This window comes from Salmo salar, chromosome ssa06 (assembly GCF_905237065.1).
Source record: "Salmo salar chromosome ssa06, Ssal_v3.1, whole genome shotgun sequence".
In the NCBI taxonomy this organism is placed as follows: domain Eukaryota; kingdom Metazoa; phylum Chordata; class Actinopteri; order Salmoniformes; family Salmonidae; genus Salmo; species Salmo salar.
The window spans coordinates 22,991,004-23,013,205 of NC_059447.1; the positions used below are offsets into that span (position 1 = coordinate 22,991,004).

At 40.3% G+C, this 22,202-nt stretch overlaps 2 protein-coding genes across 6 annotated transcripts in view; one reads left to right on the forward strand and one right to left on the reverse strand.

Moving 5' to 3' along the window:
- Nucleotides 1-6,507, reverse strand: part of LOC106606653 (rho GTPase-activating protein 17) — a 61,073-nt gene extending 54,566 nt beyond the window's left edge. For 4 of the 5 annotated variants that reach the window (XM_045719983.1, XM_045719979.1, XM_045719982.1 and 1 more), the window contains exon 1: nt 6,105-6,506. In XM_045719983.1, the coding sequence (XP_045575939.1) occupies nt 6,105-6,157 (53 nt within the window). In that variant the 5' untranslated portion in view covers nt 6,158-6,506. Of the gene's footprint in view, nt 1-4,130; nt 4,257-6,104 lie in introns of all 5 variants that reach the window. The other variant, XM_045719980.1, reaches the window with a different exon arrangement.
- Nucleotides 6,508-13,828: 7,321 nt separating this feature from the next.
- On the forward strand, nt 13,829-20,971 carry LOC123723770 (aquaporin-8). Its single transcript, XM_045719984.1, has 5 exons — nt 13,829-14,158; nt 14,720-14,846; nt 18,460-18,674; nt 19,939-20,073; nt 20,708-20,971. The coding sequence occupies exons 1-5, from the start codon at nt 13,866-13,868 to the stop codon at nt 20,748-20,750; spliced, it is 813 nt and encodes a 270-aa protein (XP_045575940.1). The 5' UTR covers nt 13,829-13,865; the 3' UTR covers nt 20,751-20,971.
- The last annotated feature ends 1,231 nt before the right edge of the window (nt 20,972-22,202 follow it).

The window sequence follows — 22,202 nt, forward strand, 5'->3', positions numbered from 1 at the left end:
GTCGGGGGACTGTGGAGGCCAGGTCATTGATGCAGCACTCCATCACTCTCCTTCTTGGTAAAATAGCCCTTACACAGCCTGGAGGTGTGTTGGGTCATTGTTCTGTTGAAAAAAAATTATAGTCCCACTAAGCCCAAACCAGATGGGATGGCGTATCGCTGCAGAATGCTGTGGTAGCCATGCTGGTTAAGTGTGCCTTGAATTCTAAATAAATCACTGACAGTGTCACCAGCAAAGCACCCCCACACCATAACACCTCCTCCTCCAAGCTTTACGGTGGGAAATACACATGCAGAGATCATCTGTTCACCCACACCATGTCTCACAAAGACACGGCGGTTGGAACCAAAACTCTCAAATCTGGACACCAGACCAAAGGACACATTTCCACAGTCTAATGTCCATTGCTCGTGTTTCTTGGCCCAAGCAAGTCTCTTCATATTATTGGTGTCCTTTAGTAGTGGTTTCTTTGCAGCAAATCGACCATGAAGGCCTGATTCACGTAGTCTCCTCTGAACAGTTGATGTTGAGATATGTCTGTTAATTGAACTCTGTGAAGCATTTATTTGGGATGCAATTTCTGAGGCTGGTAACTCTAATGAACTTATCCTTTGCAGCAGAGGTAACTTTGGGTCTTCCTTTCCTGTGGCGGTCCTCATGAGCGACTGTTTCATCATAGTGCTTGATGGTTTTTGTGACTGCACTTGAAGAAACTATCAAAGTTCTTGAAATGTTCCTCAAGTAATAATGGACTGTTGTTTCTCTTTGCTTATTTGAGCTGTTCTTGCCATAATATGGACTTGATCTTTTACCAAATAGGGCTATCTTCTGTATAACACCCTGACCTTGTCATAACACAACTGATTGGCTCAAAGGAAATAAATTCTACAAATTACATTTTCAGAAGGAACACCTGTTAATTGAAATGCATTCCAGGTGACTATCTCATGAAGCTGATTGAGAGAATGCCAAGAGTGTACAAAGCTGTCATCAAGGCAAAGGGTGGCTATTTAAAGAATCTCAAATATAAAATATATTTTGATTGTTTAACACTTTTTTTGGTTACTACATGATTCCATATGTGTTATTTCATAGTTGAGGTCTTCACTATTATTCTACAATTTAGAAAATAGTAAAAATAAAGAAAAACCCTTGAATGAGTAGGTGTTTTAAAACTTTTGACCGGTAGTGTATGTATGTATGAATGTATATACCTGTGTATGTATGTATGTATGTATGTATGTATGTATGTATGTATCACCTGTGTGTATGTATGTATGTATGTATGTATGTATGTATGTATGTATGTATGTGTACAGTATGTGTGAATGTATGTGTGCATGCATGCATGCATGCATGTATGTATGTATGTATGTATGTATGTATGTATGTATGTATGTATGTATGTATGTATGTATGTATGTATGTATGTATGTATGTACAATATGTGTGAATGTATGTATGTATGTATGTATGTATGCATGTATGTATGAATGTATATATGTATATACCTGTGTATGTATGCGTCTCTTTCGGAGGGGTTGGGTTAAAGGCAGAGGTCAAGTTTCGGTTGGACCGTGTGGTTAATTGACCAATAAAGTGATCTTATAGTACACTACTTTTGATAAGAGCCCTATGGGGCCTGGTCAAACAGGCACTATGAATAGGATGCCATTTGGAACGCATACTCTCTAGCCTGCCCAGCTGTGTTTACAGCTATGTCCCAATATATGGAAAAGACTGGATAGGCAATCAAGGCCTCTTACTTAAACTCTAATGACTATTACAGACAGGGTAAAGTTATTATATTCCTAATGATAATAAACAGACTTAATGATAATGGATTGTATTTATATAACACTTTACATTATGAGGGGGAATGTAAACCCCATCATCCACTATAGCAGGGCTGTCAAACTCATTCCATGGAGGGCCTAGTCTCTGCTGGTTTTTGTTTTTCCTTTCAATTAAGCCCTAGATAACCAGAGGGGATTGTCTTACTAACCAGAAACCTTAACTCTTCAATCCAGACACTCGGCCCTTCGTGGAATGAGTTTTACACATGTGCACTGTAGGCTACCAGTGTGAGACACTCATCCATTAGAGCTTAAATAGTTATTCCAGAGGATGTACTACTGAAGGATATAGTGTGAACCACTCATCCATTAGAGCTTTAATAGTTATTCTAGAGGATGTACTACTGGAGGATATAGTGTGAAGGACTCATCCATTAGAGCTTTAATAGTTATTCTAGAGGATGTACTACTGGAGGATATAGTGTGAAGCACTCATCCATTAGAGCTTTAATAGTTATTCTAGAGGATGTACTACTGGAGGATATAGTGTGAAGCACTCATCCATTAGAGCTTTAATAGTTATTCTAGAGGATGTACTACTGGAGGATATAGTGTGAAGCACTCATCCATTAGAGCTTTAATAGTTATTCTAGAGGATGTACTACTGGAGGATATAGTGTGAAGCACTCATCCATTAGAGCTTTAATAGTTATTCTAGAGGATGTACTACTGGAGGATATAGTGTGAAGCACTCATCCATTAGAGCTTTAATAGTTATTCTAGAGGGTGTACTACTGGAGGATATAGTGTGCAGTACTTATGGTCGATAGACTTTCCTAATGTGATAATACTGTTGCTCAGTGGACATCAGCAGAGACTGAGGGACAACAGTGGTGTTAGATCAGTGGACATCAGCAGAGACTGAGGGACAACAGTGGTGTTAGATCAGTGGACATCAGCAGAGACTGAGAGACAACAGTGGTGTTAGATCAGTGGACATCAGCAGAGACTGAGGGACAACAGTGGTGTTAGATCAGTGGACATCAGCAGAGACTGAGGGACAACAGTGGTGCTAGCTCAGTGGACATCAGCAGAGACTGAGGGACAACAGTGGTGTTAGCTCAGTGGACATCAGCAGAGACTGAGAGACAACAGTGGTGCTAGCTCAGTGGACATCAGCAGAGACTGAGGGACAACAGTGGTGTTGAGCGCCTGAGGGCAACCCCTGTAGGGTCAGAGGGAGAGGGGGCACAGTGAGGAAGCAGTGTGGAATGGGGGCTGCACAGTGCCTGGTTGGATGGATGGGGATTCCCCCTTTACATGGGAGTTGGCTATAAACATATAACAGTCAGTGTTTTTCCATCATAGCACACTAGCTATATACAAATCAAATCAAATTTTATTGGTCACATACACATGGTTAGCAGATGTTAATGAGTTTAGCAAAATGCTTGTGCTTCTAGTTCTGACAGTGCAGTAATATCTAACAAGTAATCTAACAATTCCACAACAACTACCTTATACACACAAATCTAAGTAAAGGAATGAAATAACAATATGCACATATACATATATGGATGAGCAATGACAGAGCGGCATAGGCACGATGCAATAGATGGTATAAAATACAGTATATACATTTGAGATGAGTAATGCAAGATATGTAAACATTATTAAAGTGACTAGTGATCCAGTTATTAAAATGGCCAATGATTTCAAGTCTGTTTGTAGGCAGTTAGTGATGGCTGTTTAACCTCTTACATCTAGACGTTCCGCTAGCGGAACACCTGCTCCATTATCCAATGATGGGCGTGGCGCGAAATACAAACTCCTCTAAAATACAGAAACTTCAATTTTTCAAACATATGACTATTTCACAGCATTTTAAAGATAAGACTCTCCTTTATCTAACCACACTGTCCGATTTCAAAAAGGCTTTACAACGAAAGCAAAACATTAGATTATGTCAGCAGAGTACCAAGCCAGAAATAATCAGACACCCATTTTTCAAGCTAGCATATAATGTCACAAAAACCTAGAAGACAGCTAAATGCAACACTAACCAACACTAACCAAACTTCCGGGGAATTCGCTAACATTTTACTAAATTACTCACGATAAACGTTCACAAAAAGCATAACAATTATTTTAAGAATTATAGATACAGACCTCCTCTATGCACTCGATATGTCCGATTTTAAAATAGCTTTTTGGTGAAAGCACATTTTGCAATATTCTAAGTACATAGCCCAGGCATCACGGGCTAGTTATTTAGACACCCGGCAAGTTTAGCACTCACCAATATCAGCTTTACTATTATAAAAGTTTCATTACCTTTTGTTGTCTTCGTCAGAATGCACTCCCAGGACTGCTACTTCAATAACAAATGTTGGTTTGGTCCAAAATAATCCATCGTTATATCCGAATAGCGGCGTTTTGTTCGTGCGTCCCAGACACTATCTGAAATGGTAAATCAGGGTCGCGCGCATGGCGCAATTCGTGACAAAAAAAATCTAAATATTCCATTACCGTACTTCGAAGCATGTCAACCGCTGTTTAAAATCCATTTTTATGCCATTTTTCTCGTAAAAAAGCGATAATATTCCGACCAGGAATCTCCTTTTAGCTAAACTGAGGAAAGTAAACAAAGCTTTCGGTCGACGCGGGCACGAGCCTATGTCTCACAGTACTGTAACCAGCCACTACCCAAACGCGCTACTTTGTTTCAGCCAGAGCCTGAAAAGCCACGATTCAGCTTTTTACCGCCTTCTGAGACCCTATGGCAGCCGTAGGAAGTGTCACGGGACAGCTAAGATCCTCACTCTTCAATAAACAGAGACAAGAAGAACGACACCTTGTCAGACAGGCCACTTCCTGCCTGAAACCTTGTCAGGTTTTTGCCTGCCAAATGAGTTCTGTTATACTCACAGACACCATTCAAACAGTTTTAGAAACTTTGTAATGTTTTCTATCCATATGTAATAAGTATATGCATATTCTAGTTACTGGGTAGGAGTGGTAACCAGATTAAATCGGGTATGTTTTTTATCCAGCCGTGAAAATACTGCCCCCTAGCCATAACAGGTTAACAATCTGATGGTCTTGAGATAGAAACTGTTTTTCAGTCTCTCGGTCCCAGCTTTAATGAACCTGTACTGACTTCGCCTTCTGGATGGTAGCGGGGTGAACAGGCAGTGGCTTGGGTGGTTGTTGTCTTTGATGATCTTTTTGGCCTTCCTGTGACATCGAATGCTGTAGGTGTCCTGGAGGGCAGGTAGTTCGCCCCCGGTGGTGCATTGTGCAGACCGCACCACCCTCTGGAGAGCCTTGCGGTTGTGGGTGGTGCAGTTGCCGTACCAGGCGGTGATACAGCCCGACAGGATGCTCTCAATTGTACATCTGTAAAAGCTTGTGAGGGTTTAGGTGACAAGCCACATTTCTTTAGCCTCCTGAGGTTGAAGAGGCTTTGTTGCGGCTAATAAAACCCACTACTGTTGTGTCGTCTGGAAACTTGATGATTGAGTTGGAGGCGTGCTTGGCCACGCAGTCATTGGTGAACAGTGAGTACAGGAGGGGGCTGAGCACGCACCCTTGTGGGGCCCCAGTGTTGAGGATCAGCGAAGTGGAGATGTTGTTTCCTACCTTCACCACCTGGGGGCGGCCCGTCAGGAAGTCCAGAACCCAATTGCACAGGGCGGGGTTGTCCACAATACACTAATTACATCATGGTTAGACCACCATTTTTACTTTCTTCCCACACCACTAACAAATCAATCCATGTAGGACACATGTAGCCTACCATTAAGAAGTTAACATTTGTCAGGCAAACCATTCAGACATCATATCCACATCCGGTTGTGACTATAAGCTTTTTGATTACACGTTCATGTATTCATCATAAAAGTTATTCATTGTAAAAGTTCTTATGTTAGGCATATCTTTCTTATATTATCACATTTAATTGGTATAAACCCATTCCTGAGCACTCATATGTGGCCCAACACTTCTGACACAGCCCACTGAGATGAGATAAAACTCAGAGGCTGGCTATGGTCAGGAGAACGATTTGTGATAGGGAGATATGTATCATAACATGGTTAGTGACAGTTTGGTCATGCCATCACAATTACAACTGCCAACCTGTCTCTGCGGCTACACTGTAACTACAAAGTTACAATGTAACTACAATGTAACACTACCGACAAAATAAATGACAGCAATGAATGCAACACTGCAAAAGAAAATGCAGCCTGAGCCCACTAAATAATTGTGGGCTACACTTTTATTTATCCAAAATACTTTGCCTACCTTCCAACTGTTTGGTTGGCGAGCTGTTTCATGCGATTAAACTGTTTCTTCATGTTTGCGTCCTTGCTCCACCGTATCCAACAACTTTCAAAAAGTTGCAAGGCCCCCTCGTTGATCCTTTTAGAAAGCAAGTCCAAAAGTTGATCTAGGTCGCTGCCATTGTATTTCTGAAAATGTTCCGTTGACTCTGCTGCTCGCCGCTGAATAGGTGTTGTTGGAGCGTTCTAATAACAATCGATTGTCATTCCCCGCAATGTTTTTTCCTCTTACAAAGTGAATAGGCAATTACAGGACACAGCCCCGTTCAGTTTTCGCTCTTTCCATTTTCACTTTGTGGGCTACTCCTATAACCCAAACGCTGTGATGAACAGTGGTGTGTAAAAGGAGGAAGTGCAATTCACTTCCCTACTGTAGGCTAGCCTACATGGCCCACTAGTGAGTGACATGTGATACCTTGGTAAAACAACCCTGTCGAAGTGACACACTTATAATGGCCAATTATGAGTACGGAAAAAAACGGACAAAACAGTGTGTAAAGCGAATTGTTTGAGATGGATTAATGGCTTTCTAACTGTCACGCGGTTTACTATGTTTACTATAGGGTTAAAAGGGCTTATCCACCTATGTGATTCAACAGCAGCACATAATAGGCTTGCAATACCTTAGCTACAGTAGGGGTCAGTGAAACTATTTCTCTATGGACATGTTTGCTTTTTGAAATTGGTAATATCATTATGGCCACCCAGGGATGTGCTCAATCAACATGATGGAAACAATGTTGTTTCTAATCAGTGACGAGGCAGTCAGGCTTACAAAATCATACTCAATTCATTAAATAAAGAGCACTATGGCCATACAATATGTTATTACAATGTTCTTATAATGATTTTAAAATGTTATGTTACAACAAATGTATTATTACAGTGCAGTGATATGAATGCCACGTGATGACTGAACTTGAATTACTGTTAATAGTATGTATGTATAAGTCTAACAGATCCCTTGATGTGAACTTCATGAGGTATTTCATATGGCCATGGATGGAATCAATGGAAATTGCCACCAGTCATTCATCAGTTGTACGGATTGAGGTAAGTATGGTGAGCTGATACGAGATCTATGCTTGGGGGGTAATACCTGGAGCCTTCAATGGCTGCTGTCATTTACAGTGTTCTGCTGCTCCCTTGTGGCTATTTGCATGACATGCATAACATGTCTTCATTGACTTTGACAAGAAACATAGCATGCCCATATGCATCCATTTGTATTTTAAAAGCATTGCAATATGCAGAAAATGATATAAATCATGTATTTCCACATTGTGGGAGACTAAGCCCCTTAGGACACTGTCACTAGCCGGCCACCACCAGGTACTCAACCCTGCACCTTAGAGCTGCCCTATACTCGTAGAGTCATTGAACACTGGTAACTTTAATAATGTTTACATACTGTTTTACCCTTTATATATATATATATATATATTTCTGTATTCTAGTCAAGGCTCATCCTATATAACTACTGCTGCACACACCTTTTCTATTCATATACTGTCCATACTGTCTAGTCACACCAACTATTTGTATTCCGGACTCTCATTCCTCACTCTGATATTTCTAAATGTCTTGTTTTTCTCCTTCTTTTTCCTTTTTAGATTATATTTGTTATGTTTTTATACTTTTAAAAATTATTATTATTATGTATTTTATTGTTAGTTATTACTGCACTGCTGGAGCTAGGAACAGAAGAATTTCGCTGCTCCCACGATAACATCTGCAAATCTGTGTATGCGACCAATACATTTTGGTTTGATTTAATGATTAATATTTTTAAATAAGCTGTCAATCAACAGAACCTGACCTCTCAACAAAACATCTGGAAGGGCATAACAAATCAAATCAAAGTTTATTTGTCACATGCGCCGAATACAACATATGTAGACCTTACCGTGAAATGCTTACTGACAAGCCCTTAACCAACAGTGCAGTTCAACAAGAGTTAAGAAAATATTTAGCAAATAAACTAAAGTAAAAAATAATAAAAAGTAACACAATAAAAGAACAATAACGAAGCTATATACAGGGGGAGTCAATGTGCGGGGGTATTTGTAATGTGTGGATGGGGGGGTTAATGTAAATAGTCCGGTGGTGATTTTATTAATTGTTCAGCAGTCTTGTGGCTTGGGGGTAGAAGCTGTTAAGGAGCCTTTTGGTCCTAGACTTGGTGCTCCAGTACCGCTTGCCGTGCGGTAGCAGAGGAAACTGTCTATGACTTGGTAGAGTCTCTGACAATCTTTTGGGCTTTCCTCTGACACCGCCTAGTGTATAGGTCCTGGATGGCAAGACGCTTGTCCCCAGTGATATACTGGGCCATACGCAATGCCCTCTGTAGAATCTTACGGTCAGATGCCGAGCAGTTGCCATACCAGGCGTTGATGCAACCGGTCAGGATGCATCAACGCCTACAGGGAGTACAGGAGGGGACTAAGTACACAGCCCTGAGTGGCCCCAGTGTTGAGGATCAGCGTGGCAGACGTGTTGTTGCCTACCCTTACCACCTGGGGGCGGCCCTTCAGGAAGTCAAGGATCCAGTTGCAAAGGGAGGTGTTTAGTCCCAGGGTCCTTACCTTATGGTAACAGCCATCATTCTATTGATATAACAACATTTTTTAACACTTACATTTGTATTACATTATCTATTAAATACTTTAATTGTCTTATTAAATTGACTTCAACTCTGTTAGTTCTTGGTAATCTGCCACTGTGGTCGTGGTCACTGAGTTCAGGTCCATTCCGACGTTCAAGGTATTTATTATAGCTGACCCTATGTGGTCCTCCCCCCACTCCTCTCTTCATGATGTGGTGTGGGCATGTGGCGTATCTCATCCACAACCTTATCTAGTAAAACAACCTACAGATTGAAACGGCCAGCACGGATAATCCACTGACTGTCCATCATCTATTTCATTTGCATTCCCTTTCAAGATTGTTTGAACAAAATCAGGTGTGTAATTGTCTGGTTTAGTCTGACACATGATTGCTGTTTTTACCTCAGCTCTATAATTAGATGGTAATTTGATGTGTAAGCCTAGGCCTACCTGGCTGATGAAACCAATTTAGAAAACAGAAACCGTAGTTTAGGTTGATGCATAAAAAACAATGAACAGTTCAGTCAATGAAGAGGGTGGTTCGCACATAAGGCAAACTCGGAAATATGATGTGGTGCTTGGTTCTAATAAAGGGGGTATAGCCTACTAAAATGTCTAGTCTAAGACTATAGAGCAGAGCGCCACCCTTTGGTGGTGTTGAAGGACAGCTAGTGGCACAGTTGGCTTCTTGGTCTTCTAGGCAACGGTCGGTCTACTTCAGATTGACGAAAAGTACCTAGAAATGTCCAGAGAAATACAAAACATCACTCTTCTTTACTGTTTGGATATGGGTTTTCATTCTCTCAATTATGTGATAACGCCATAATAACAGAGCTAGACTATTCATTTCCAATGGAGCCCAGAGTGCCAGTTAACTATCAACGTTCCCCTGTCAGACAGGCTCGTGGTGTTTCTGAGCAGGGGTCATGTCCAAGTGGTGGGGCTCTTCAGCCTTATAGTAGTCGATAAGTACTGTTACTATACAAGAGGCACACTCCACAGGTGCTGCTCAGGTAAAGCTATAACAACCACATTTTTATCAGTCAACTTACCTGTCAACTTAATTAAAGATTAACTGTCAGATAAATCAATGAAACTGGTCATTTAAGTATGAATCAGAAACTTCAACTCTGGTTCAAAAAGTGAAGAGTTTGAAGGTATTTACTTATTTGTAATTGAATGTCTTCCTTCAATGGGATAGTTTATTTTAAAAGGGATAGTTCAGCGATGTTACAGAACGATATTTGTTTACATACCTTGAAAGTAGTATAGTGACAAAAAAATGCTAAATGCTAAATGCTATGGCGAAAATGCTAATTAGTAGCAATACGCAGAATTCTAAAAAGTATGTTTTATTCTCGACAACTTCTATTCCGTTGCTACTACTGTTATGTAATTGGCAATTAGTTTTAGTTGCAGGCATTGTCTTACGTCAGATGGCATCACTCCCACACGACGATTGTCCCTCAACCCATCAGTGCAGGCAGAATCGACGCACTATCTGACGTAAAACACTGAGTTTCAGGTAGAAATGTTACATATTGGCTCAATGTTAAATGGTCTAATCGTTCGACATTGATATTAACCTCGTTATTTATTTGTCTCCTGATACTTGTATGTATTTCTGTATTGGTGGGGGAGTTGTAGTTTATTGACTGTGATTACGAAATATGTCATCTTAGGCACAAATATTTCACTACCTAGGAGGGTGAATTTCAAGTTTCTACATATAGTGCTAAATGGGGGAGATGGGGAATTGATCCCGAAATTCTGAGGTTGGTAATTATTTGGACTGGCTCGCTGTCCATACACTGCTTTCAAGGAAAGGAAAGAAATATCTAAATATATAAAATTGCTGAACTACCCCTTTAAGTTTGACTGCTATGTTAGAATATCTTGAATGAATACATTTGTTTTTTGAGTTGTTGAAATTAATCTTTGAAGACTTGCCCACAGTTTCATATAAATTTGGTTGAAAAATGTGACTTTTAAATTATATATTTTTTTATTAAAGCTGTTTCCATTCTTACAGTCTTATTGAAGGACAAAATGTACTTCAGGAATGAAAAGACTCTTCAGTCTCAAGTCACATTCTTGATGTGTGGTGGAAAACGTTCATCCTATCACTTGAAATTCACCCTTCTAGGAAGTGAAATATTTGTGCCTAAGATTACATATTTCCTCATTACATTCAATACACTAAAACTCCCCCACCAAGACGGAAAGACAAACAAGTATCAGGAAAGATCAACAAGTTATGAGGTTAATATCAATGTCAAATGATTAGACCATTTAACATTGAGCCAACACTATATCCATTGTTTTGGTCCTTGCAGTTTCCCAGAAAATTATGTTTCTCACCTGACCTTTATTTTATTAAGGCATAATATTATAATTTATGGTATGTGGTGGTATAATTTAGAGGTTTATATTTTCTGACCTTGTATTCAAAAGTAGGATGAACATTATTTGCTGGCATATGAATAGGGCCAGGAGTTTTTCCTAACCTGGGGACATGGCCAGGAAAACCTCCAGATTCTATTTATACGTAAGGTGGTCAGGAAAACTCATAGCTCTAGATGAAACCTATAACCTAAAAGTACAGTGGCTTGCGAAAGTATTCACCCCCCTTGGCATTTTTCCTATTTTGTTCCCTTACAACCTGGAACTAAAATACATTTTTTGGGGGGGTTGTATCATTTGATTTACACAACAACTACCACTTTGAAGATGCATAATATTTTTTATTGTGAAACAAACAAGAAATAAGACAAAAAAACTGAAAACTTGAGCGTGCATAACTCCCCCAAGTCAATACTTTGTAGAGTCACCTTTTGCAGCAATTAACATCTGCATGTCTCTTTTCTGGTATGTCTATATAAGCTTGTTACATCTAGCCACTGGGATTTCTGCCCATTCTTCAAGGCAAAACTGCTCCAGCTTCTTCAAGTTAGATGGGTTCCACTGGTGTACAGCAATCTTTAAGTCATACCACAGATTCTCAATTGGATTGAGCTCTCGGCTTTGACGAGGCCATTCCAAGACATTTAAAAGTTTCCCTGTAAACCACTCGAGTGTTGCTTTAGCAGTATGCTTAGTGTCATTGTCCTGCTGGAAGGTGAACCTTCATCCCAGTCTCAAATCTCTGGAAGACTGAAACAGGTTTTCCTCAAGAATTTCCCTGTATTTAGCGCCATCATTCCTTCAATTCAGACCAGTTTCCCAGTCCCTGCCAATGAAAAACATCCCCACAGCATGACGCTGCCACCACCATGCTTCACTGTGGGGATGGTGTTCTTGGGGTGATGAGAGGCGTTGGGTTTGTGCCAGACATAGCATTTTCCTTGATGGCCAAAAAGCTAAATTTTAGTCTCATCTGACCGGAGACATGCCTTTTGGCGAACACCAAATGTGTTTACTTATTTTTTATTTAAGCAATGGCTTTTTCTGGCCACTCTTCCATAAAGCCCAGCTCCGTAGAGTGTACTGCATAAAGTGGTCCTACGGACAGATACTCCAATCTCTGCTGTGGAGCTTTGCAGCTCCTTCAGGGTTAACTTTGGTCTCTTTGTTGCCTCTCTGATTAATGCCCTCCTTGCCTGGTCTGTGAGTTTTGGTGGGCGGCCCTTTCTTGGCAGGTTTGTTGTGGTGCCATATTTAAAAAAATATATATGTTTATGGATTTAATGGTACTCCGTGGGATGTTCAAAGTTCACATGACAGATCATGTGACACTAAGATTGCACACAGGTGGACTTTATTGAATTAATTATGTGACTTCTGAAGGTAATTGTTTGCACCAGATGTTATTTAGGGGGTTCATAGCAAAGGAGGTGAATACATATGCACGCACCACTTTTCTTTTTTTTTCAATTTTTTTTTAAACAAGTAATTTTTTTCATTTCACTTCACCAATTTGGACTATTTTGTGTATGTCCATTACATGAAATACAAATACAAATCCATTTAAATTACAGGTTGTAATGCAACAAAATACGAAAAACGCCAAGGGGGATGAATGCTTTTGCAAGGCACTGTATATGTAAAAGATTGTTATCGTAATATGTTATTCTGATTATTATGTAGATATGTTTCAGTCACATTACATATACAACACAGGAGGTTGGTGGCACCTTAATTGGGGAGGACGTGCTCGTGGTAATGGATGAAGCGGAATAAGTGGAATGGTATGAAACACATCTAACACATGGTTTCCATGTGTTTGATGCCATTCCATTTGCTCCGTTCCAACCATTATTATGAGCCGTCCTCCCCTCAGCAGCCTACACTGATATACAAGTGGATTGATGGTAATTCAGTAGTTATGTAGAATTACAGCTTATATAGACAGTCATATAATGAGGCCGCTTGTCTATCCATATGTCCTATAACACACTCATCATTCTGGTATTTTATTAGGATCCCCATTAGCTGTTGCGATAGCGGCAGCTACTCTTCCTGGGGTCCACACAAAACATGAAACATGACATAATACAAAACATTAATAGACAAGAACAGCACAAGGACAGAACTATATACATTTAAGATGTGACACATAGCCTCTCTGCTGTACTTCTATTGTATTTAGGCAATAGCTCTATCTGCAGAAGCATGGTTTCTGTCCCTGTATTCTAACTGCATAATGTATATTGAAATGTAAGCTATTTATTTCACAACTAGTATTCATAATCCTATTCATAATAACAGTCATGGGGAAATAATTTTGATTGATTTATTGCATTTCTTTATCCATACAAAGTGCTGACAAGTATGTTTGAAGTTTAACCAAAAGTCATGATGGAGTATTACATTTAACGGTAATCAATATAAGCGAACAATATCTGAACATTTCTTGCATTTTGTCTCATCGTTTGATGATCTAGTAGCATTTCTCTGCCTAGCTATCTGGACCAATCCAAGAAAATAACTTATCAACTCCCCCCTCCACTATCTTCACCCCACCTCCTCCTCCCATTCCTCCACCTCCCTCCTCCTCATCCACCTCACCCCTCCTCCTCCCTTCTTATTCCTTATCAGCACTCTTGCGTAAGCTCTAGACTTAAGAGCACTAACAACCCATGGGCTGTTTCCAGTCTCACACAGTCTAACCCAACACCATGGCTCTCTATGAGTCTAAGACCGAGCTCTGGGACCTGGACATCAATGTGATCCAGCCAGAGGGGAAAGGTCCAGATCCAGCCACAGATGGAAACAGCGGTACCAAGCCGTTCAGGGATGTGTTCGAACGTTATATCCAGCCCTGTCTGGCAGAGCTGCTGGGTTCATCTCTGTTTATCTTTGTGGGGTGTCTGTCTGTGATCGAGAACACGGAGGGCACCGGGAGGCTGCAGCCAGCCCTGGCACACGGCCTGGCCCTGGGCATCGTCATCGCCGTGCTGGGGGAGATCAGGTAAGGCTGGGGGGCCCCTCTGGGGGTGGGTGGTGAGAGGCTGGAAGGTGATAACCTGGTCCTAGATCTGTTTGTGCTGTATAGCCAACCTTTCTGGCCATGACATGGTATAGGTTTTGGGACTAGGCTGGGAAGTTGATGCTCAGGTTTTGAAATGTTATCAGAGCGACAGAAGAGTCAGTTCCTAGGCTTTCAACATGCAGTATGTTGATGTGTAACAGATTGAAAAAAAGCATTGCAAAAATGATGAATTGTAATGGATCTGTTGATCAGCAATGACTTGAAGTTTTATGACTGTGCTTTCAAAGTAGCCTACAATAGATCCTTAAAATGCACAACAGAATTTTATAATCACACTTGTATCATTTTGATGAGGCAATCTATATTAGCATTTTTTCTTATTATGGTTTTATTGTTGCTACATGCCTCTATATTTAAAATAGTTTGTTTTGTTTTCTAAAGGATGTGCCTCATATAAAAAAGCTATTGTGAACTGTTTAAAATAAAATAACTTAATTCAAATGTATTAGAGTAATTCAATTGTTCCATGTCTCTCTGCAGTGGGGGGCACTTCAACCCAGCAGTGTCTGTGTCTGTGTTTCTGATCGGGGGTCTCAACATCATACTGCTGGTCCCCTACATACTGGCTCAGATGTGTGGAGGGATGATAGGGGCAGGACTAGCCAAGGTGGGTACTCGTAGCCTACTAAAATGTGGGTTGCACTGTTTCTACTAGTACTAACTTGGTATTTAATAGGATTTGAATTATAATTGTTCTTATTTATTGACATTGAAAACATGTACATTTATTTAACTTAATTATTTGGTAACAATATGTACTTTCTAGTACGAACGTTCAAGAATTCAGTATACAGTATTTGGTAACTACCTGGCACCAAATGGCTAGGCCTACTGTCATAAAGACTATGTAAACGTCAGGAAAATATTTGCTAGATATTTCATACTTTCAGAGGTTTGATCGTCCCATAATACACAACACTTGTACATTCCACACTCATCCTAACAGTATAATCATCCTCATCCTGTCAACACTTCAGATATGGATCATGACAATAATATCTTTCTACACCTACCCTGCTCTTCTCTTGGCTGCTACCAGGACAGTAAAACCATAAAGCAATTGACATCCATGAGGGTTGAGTGAGCAGGCAGTCACCCACTCTACTCTATTGGCAGTCATTTACATGTACAGTATCCTTAGAGCTGAACAAGATGAGTTGAGTCTGTGTTTCACCACCTTGTAAAGTCAAGAGCTCATTGGCCATTACCCTGCTAGCACATTTGGTTCCTTGGAAGTTGTGGGAACATACATGTTTGGTTTCCCATTGGTTCTGGGAACGAAGCCATAAAATTGTATGTTTTTTAAACGATTCTGAGAACAGAAGTTTTTTTTAACTGCTTTGTTGGTTAAGGGCTTGTAAGTAAGCATTTCACTGTAAGGTCTACACCTGAGGTATTCGGCACATGTGACAAATACAATTTGATTTCATTGGATTTGTTCTGGGAATGTTCATTTTTAGGTTTCAGGGAGGTACTGAGGATGTTTTACTATGGTTCCCTGAAAGTTTTCAGACGCCTCACAAGTCCTCAACTGGCCGCTTCATTAAATAGTACCTGCAAAACACCAGTCTCAACGTCAACAGTGAAGAGGCGACTCTGGGATGCTGGCCTTGTAGGCAGAGTTCCTTTGTCCAGTGTCTGTGTTCTTTTGCCCATCTTAATATTTTATTTTTATTGGCCAGTCTGAAATATGGCTTTTTCTTTGCAACTCTGCCTAGAAGGCCAGCATCCCGGAGTCGCCTCTTCACTGTTGACGTTGAGACTGGTGTTTTGCGGGTACTATTTAATGAAGCTTCCAGTTGAGGACTTTTGAGGAATCTGTTTCTCAAACTAGACACTCTAATGTACTTGTCCACTTGCTCAGTTGTGGACCGGGGCCTCCCACTCCTCTTTCTATTATGGTTAGAGACAGTTTGCACTGTTTTGTGAAGGGTGTAGTACACAGCGTTGTACAAGATCTTCAGTTTCTTGGCAATTTCTTGCATGGAATAGCCTTCATTTCTCAGAACAAGAATAGACTGACGAGTTTCAGAAGAAAGTTCTTTGTTTCTAGCCATTTTGAGCCTGTAATCAAACCCACAAATGCTGATGCTCCAGATACTCAACTAGTCTAAAGAAGGCCAGTTTTATTGCTTCTTTAATCAGCACTACAGTTTTCAGCTGTGCTAACATAATTTCGTAAGGGTTTTCTAATGATCAATTAGCCTTTTAAAATTATAAACTTGGATTAGCTAACACAACGTGCCATTGGAACACAGGAGTGATGGTTGCTGATAATGGGTCTCTGTACCCTTATGTACTGTAGATATTCCATAAAAAATCAGCTGTTTCCAGCTACAGTAGTCATTTACAACATTAACAATGTCTACACTGTATTTCTGATCAATTTGATGTTATTTTAATGGACAAAAAAATTGCTTTTCTTTCAAAAACAAGGACATTTCTAAGTGACCCCAAACTTTTGAACTGTATATATATATTCAGTACTGGTCAAAAGTTTGGACACACCTACTCATTCCAGGGTTTTTCTTTATTTTTACTATTTTCTACATTGTAGAATAATAGTGAAGACATCAAAACTATGTAATAATACATATGGAATAGTGTAGGAACCCAAAAAAGTGTTAAACAAATCAAAATATATTTTACATTTAATATATTTTTCAAAGTAGTCACCATTTACCTTGATGACAGCTTTGAAAACTCTAGGGATTCTCTCAACCAGCTTAATGAGGTAGTCACCTGGAATCTATTTCCGTTAACAGGTGTGCCTTGTTAAAAGTTAATTTGTGGAATTTCTTTCCTTCTTAATGCATTTGAGGCAATCAGTTGTGTTGTGACATGATAGGGTTGGTATACAGAAGATAGCCCTATTTGGTAAAAGACCAAGTCCATATTGTGGCAAGAACAGCTCAAATAAGCAAAGAGAAATGACAGTCCATCATTACTTTAAGACATGAAGGTCAGTCAATCCAAAACATTTCAAGAACTTTTACAGTTTCTTTAAGTGCAGTCGCAAAAACCATCGAAGGCTTAGATGAAACTGGCTCTCATGAGGACCGCCACAGGAAAGGAAGACCCAGAGTTACCTCTGCTGCGGAGGATAAGTTCATTAGAGTTACCAGCCTCAAACTGCAGCCCAAATAAAGGCTTTACAGAGTTCAAGTAACACATCTCAACATCAGCTGTTCAGAGGAGACGGCGTGAATCAGGCCTTCATGGTTGAATTTCTGCAAAGAAACCACTACTAAAGGACACTTATAAGAAGAAGAGACTTGCTTGGGCCAAGAAACACAAGCAATGGACATTAGACCAGTGTAAATCTGTTCTTTGGTCTGATGAGTCCAAATGTGAGATTTTTGGTTCCAACCACCGTGTCTTTGTGAGACACCGAGTAGGTGAACAGATGATCTCTACATGTGTGGTTCCCACCGTAAAGCATGGAGGAGGAGGTGTGATGGTGTGGGGTGCTTTTCTGGTGACACTGTCAATGATTTACTTACAATTCAAGGCATACTTAACCAGCATGGCTACCACAGCATTCTGCAGCGATTCGCCATCCCATCTGGTTTGCGCTTATCGGGACTATCATTTGTTTTTCAACAAGACAATGACCCAACACACCTCCAGGCTGTGTAAGGGCTATTTGACCAAGAAGGAGAGTGATGGAGTGCTGCATCAGATGACCTGGCCTCCACAATCACCCGACCTCAACCCAATTGAGATGGTTTGGGAAGAGTTAGACTGCAGAGTGAAGGAAAATCAGCCAACAAGTGCTCAGCATATGTGGGAAAAGCATTCCAGGTGAAGTTGTTTGAGAGAATGCCAAGAGTGTGCAAAGCTGTCATCAAAGCAAAGGGTGGCTACTTTGAAGAATCTAAAATCTAAAATGTATTTTGATTTGTTTAACACTTTTTGGTTACTACATGATTCCATATGTGTAATTTCATAGTTTTGATGTCTTCACTATTATTCTACAACGTAGAAAATAGTAAAAAATAAAGACAAACCCTTAAATGAGTAGGTGCGTCCAAACTTTTGGCTAGTACTGTATATTATTTTTAGCACACTTGAAAAGACAAACTCTGAACAGAGGTAGAATATGACCAGTGGAAAGTAGCAGTCGATAAGCAAATGTTAAATAATGTTCTTCTGTATCTGGACCTATACTTTTCTCCCTACAGATCCTATATTCATATCAGTAATATCTCCTTCTCCAGGTGATTTCCCCATCCATGAACTATGCCAAAGTTTCAGGGGCAGCATTCAACACAGTGCAGGCAGACACCCAGATAGTACCAGCCACGGTGGCAGAGGTGATCATGACTCTGTTCCTGACGATGGTGGTGTGTATGGGGGCCGTGAATGGACGCACCCGCAGCCTGTTGGCCCCTCTCTGCATCGGGCTGACTGTGACCGCAGACATCCTGGCTGGGTGAGGACCCATGGGGTAGAAGGTGTGGGGTAAGAGCAGTGGGTGGGGTGGTCGTGGAGTGGATTGATGTAAGGTGTGTGGGTAAGGGATAGGATGGGAGGAGGGCTGGAAAGGTTTGAGAAATTAGCCTGGAGAAAGACTGTACTGTACATTCTGCAGAACAACTTTTCAGATACAAACAAATCAAATCAAATGTTATTAGTCACATGCGCCAAAAACAACAGGTGTAGACCTTACAGTGAAATGCTTAATTACGAGCCCCTAACCAACAATGCAGTTAAAAAAAATACAGATAAGAATAAGAGATAAAAGTAACAAGTAATTAAAGAGCAGCAGTGAAATAACAATACCAAGACTATATACAGAGGGGTACCGACAGAGTCAATGTGCGGGGGCACCGGTTATTTTAGGTAGTATGTACATGTAGGTAGAGTTATTAAAGTGACTATGCATAGATGATAACAACAGAGAATAGCAGTGGTGTAAAGGGGGGGGAGGGGGCACTACAAATAGTCTGGGTAGCCATTTAACTAGATGTTCAGGAGTCTTATGGCTTGGGGGTAGAAGCTGTTTAGAAGCCTCTTGGAACTATACTTGGCGCTCCAGTACCGCTTGCCGTGCGGTAGCAGAGAGAACAGCCTATGACTAGGGTGGCTGGAGTCTTTGACAATTTTTAGGGCCTTCCTCTGACACCTCCTGGTATAGAGGTCCTGGATGGCAGGAAGATTGGCCCCAGTGATGTACTGGGATGTCACACTACCCTCTGTAGTGCATTGCGGTCGGAGGCCGAGCATTTGCCATACCAGGCAGTGATGCAACAGGTCAGGATGCTCTCGATGGTGCAGCTATAGAACCTTTTGAGGATCTGAGGACCCATGACAAATCTTTTCAGTCTCCTAAGGGGGAATAGGTTTTCTCGTGACCTCTTCACGACTGTCTTGGTGTGCTTGGACCATATTTGTTTGTTGGTGATGTGGACACCAAAGAACTTGAAGCTCTCAACCTGCTCCACTACAGCCCCGTCGATGAAAATGGGGGTGTGCTCGGTCCTCTTTTTCCTGTAGTCCACAATCATCTCCTTTCTCTTGATGTTTGATGTAATGGCCTACCTTTGTACATTATAGTTAACTACTACTGAGATAAATACCTGTACACTACCAATAAAACACACAGTACACCACAATACACTCCTTACTGTGTACCGCAAGACACCACATGCTCTATCATTCATTCATGCATCACTTTTATATCACGTCCTCTACAGGGGAGCGGTGTCTGGGGCATGTATGAACCCAGCTCGTGCCTTTGGCCCGGCCGTGGTGGCCAACTACTGGAGCTACCACTGGATCTACTGGGTGGGACCCATGTCTGGAGCCCTGCTAACCGCCAGCTTCATACGGTACTGTACAGCTCTGATCTTCTGGGGCCTGGATACCTGGCTGTTTACATCATTGTCCTGTTTGGTTTTAACAGACTGGAGCCAAAGCTACTATTGAGACACTTTGGTTGGGAAAGCAGCCTTAATCTTTGTCCTTGAAATGACCATTAATACTAAAATAATTACCCAACTGGAGCTCCATAGATTAGAATGCAATATATTTACTATATTGTCTGCCCATAAATTCTTGCAAATCAGCAAGAGAATCCACCACCATGTGGTCTTGTGCGATAAAGCACTGTATCGCAACATGGCTGTTAGACAGGGCTGTTTGTCCTCAACTTGGTAAACATTAACTGTCCCTCTAAAATCAATGGCTAGCTATGTGATGGAAAGTTACTCTTACAATGGGTGCTGTTCTACAATTCTTAAGTCTGGGAGAGTCATTAACCTAGTTTTAACAATGTGTGGATTTAACACCTTTATATCTTGATTTTCCTTGTTAAAGTCTTGTGTTGTCTAAGACATATTTTGGGGAATTATTTACATTTATGTTTAAAAAACTAAAGAAACAATGTGTGGAAGCAACAACTTGTCGAGTGATGTTACATTCAACAATTCTGTACTATTTTGATGGTGTTTTTTCTATTTTCAGATTACTGCTTGGGGATGAGAAAACCAGAGTTCTCTTGATGTGATACAGATGTAGGTTTCCAGTTCAAGTCCATAAAAACGTCAATTTCCAAATGCACATAAATTCTAACAGTATTTTTCTGTTACTATTTCCATGTCTCTTAGTTTAAAATAATCTTACCAATGTAACTTTATTCTATACCGGTATATATAGATTATCTATTGTCCATAAATGTAATGCATTATATTCAATGTCATTTGTATAAACTCATTTCTGTGCATTAAATATTGCATTGCATATTTCTTTCTATGATTGATCCCTTTTGACCTAGTAGAAGTGACTTCTGGCCCATAGTCTGTGTTTTATACCACCAGCTTTTGGTTATGTGGTGAACTACAGCCTTGCATTGGTCTGACTCTCACTGTACTGTGATACAACCTTCCATATGCGTCATGCCTTTTCATTGAATATCTGCACACAGACATCCAAAAACTAGCCACATGAGATAACATTGAATTTGACACTGTAATTGCTATCTTGACTGAAAGTCTAGCAGCATCTGTCATGATATGAGTGTCTCAGCCATAGAAATATAATTGCTAGAAAGGTCATAGCCCATCAGACAACCGGTCCTCCCATTATGGCCTCATTGACTTGAACGGGGACCTCTCTTCTAGTAATTATATTTCTATGGCAGACACTCATTTGAGACAGTAGTATGTGAACATTCAAAAAATGTTGCAGTGAAGATTCAAGAATTGAAGTATAAATGTGTACAGCAGAGGCGTCGTCGTCATGTCCATTTATTGATTTGTACATTGGAAATATAGAAGATACGGTTTCTTTCATACGCAATTAATACAAATGAATTATTAAATTCATTCATTAATTCCATTAGTGCCCCCTCAAGAATAAGTACATACATGATGACTGTAAGCACAGTAACAGTCTGATTTTGCCACATTCTACACATTTACAATGTCAATTTATCATCTGTTATTTGCTGATGGATGGGTCTACCATTTAGGACAAATAATAAGATATTATGCTAAAGTGTAAAAAGCCAGTTTCATTTTTCACTGGATTGTCTTTTACTCCCTTCAGAGAATAACAGGAGCAGACTTTGCACAGATGCAGAGACTTCGTCAAACTGTCTAGTTTTAATGCTTTATCTTATCTAGCTGGGACTGGCTAACATCAATGATCTATGCATGATTAATACAAGCAGGTTAACCAAGATGAAACTTTTTTGCTTTGCCTGGAAATCTAGAACATTATGTCTAGTAGTAGGCTGCTGTATTAACAAACTAACAAAACATTTCATTTATTTAAATAGTAAAAACATATCATAATCATATTGACATGTGCTCTATGCTGAAAATGTTGTTTTCAAATCAGTGCCAAGAAAATATCTGTCTGCTGGACAAGTACTATACTTTTATACTGTGAACAGGTTGTCTGTTGTACTGTGTTCACTAGAGTTAACTGACTTGGATTAATCATAACATGGATATCA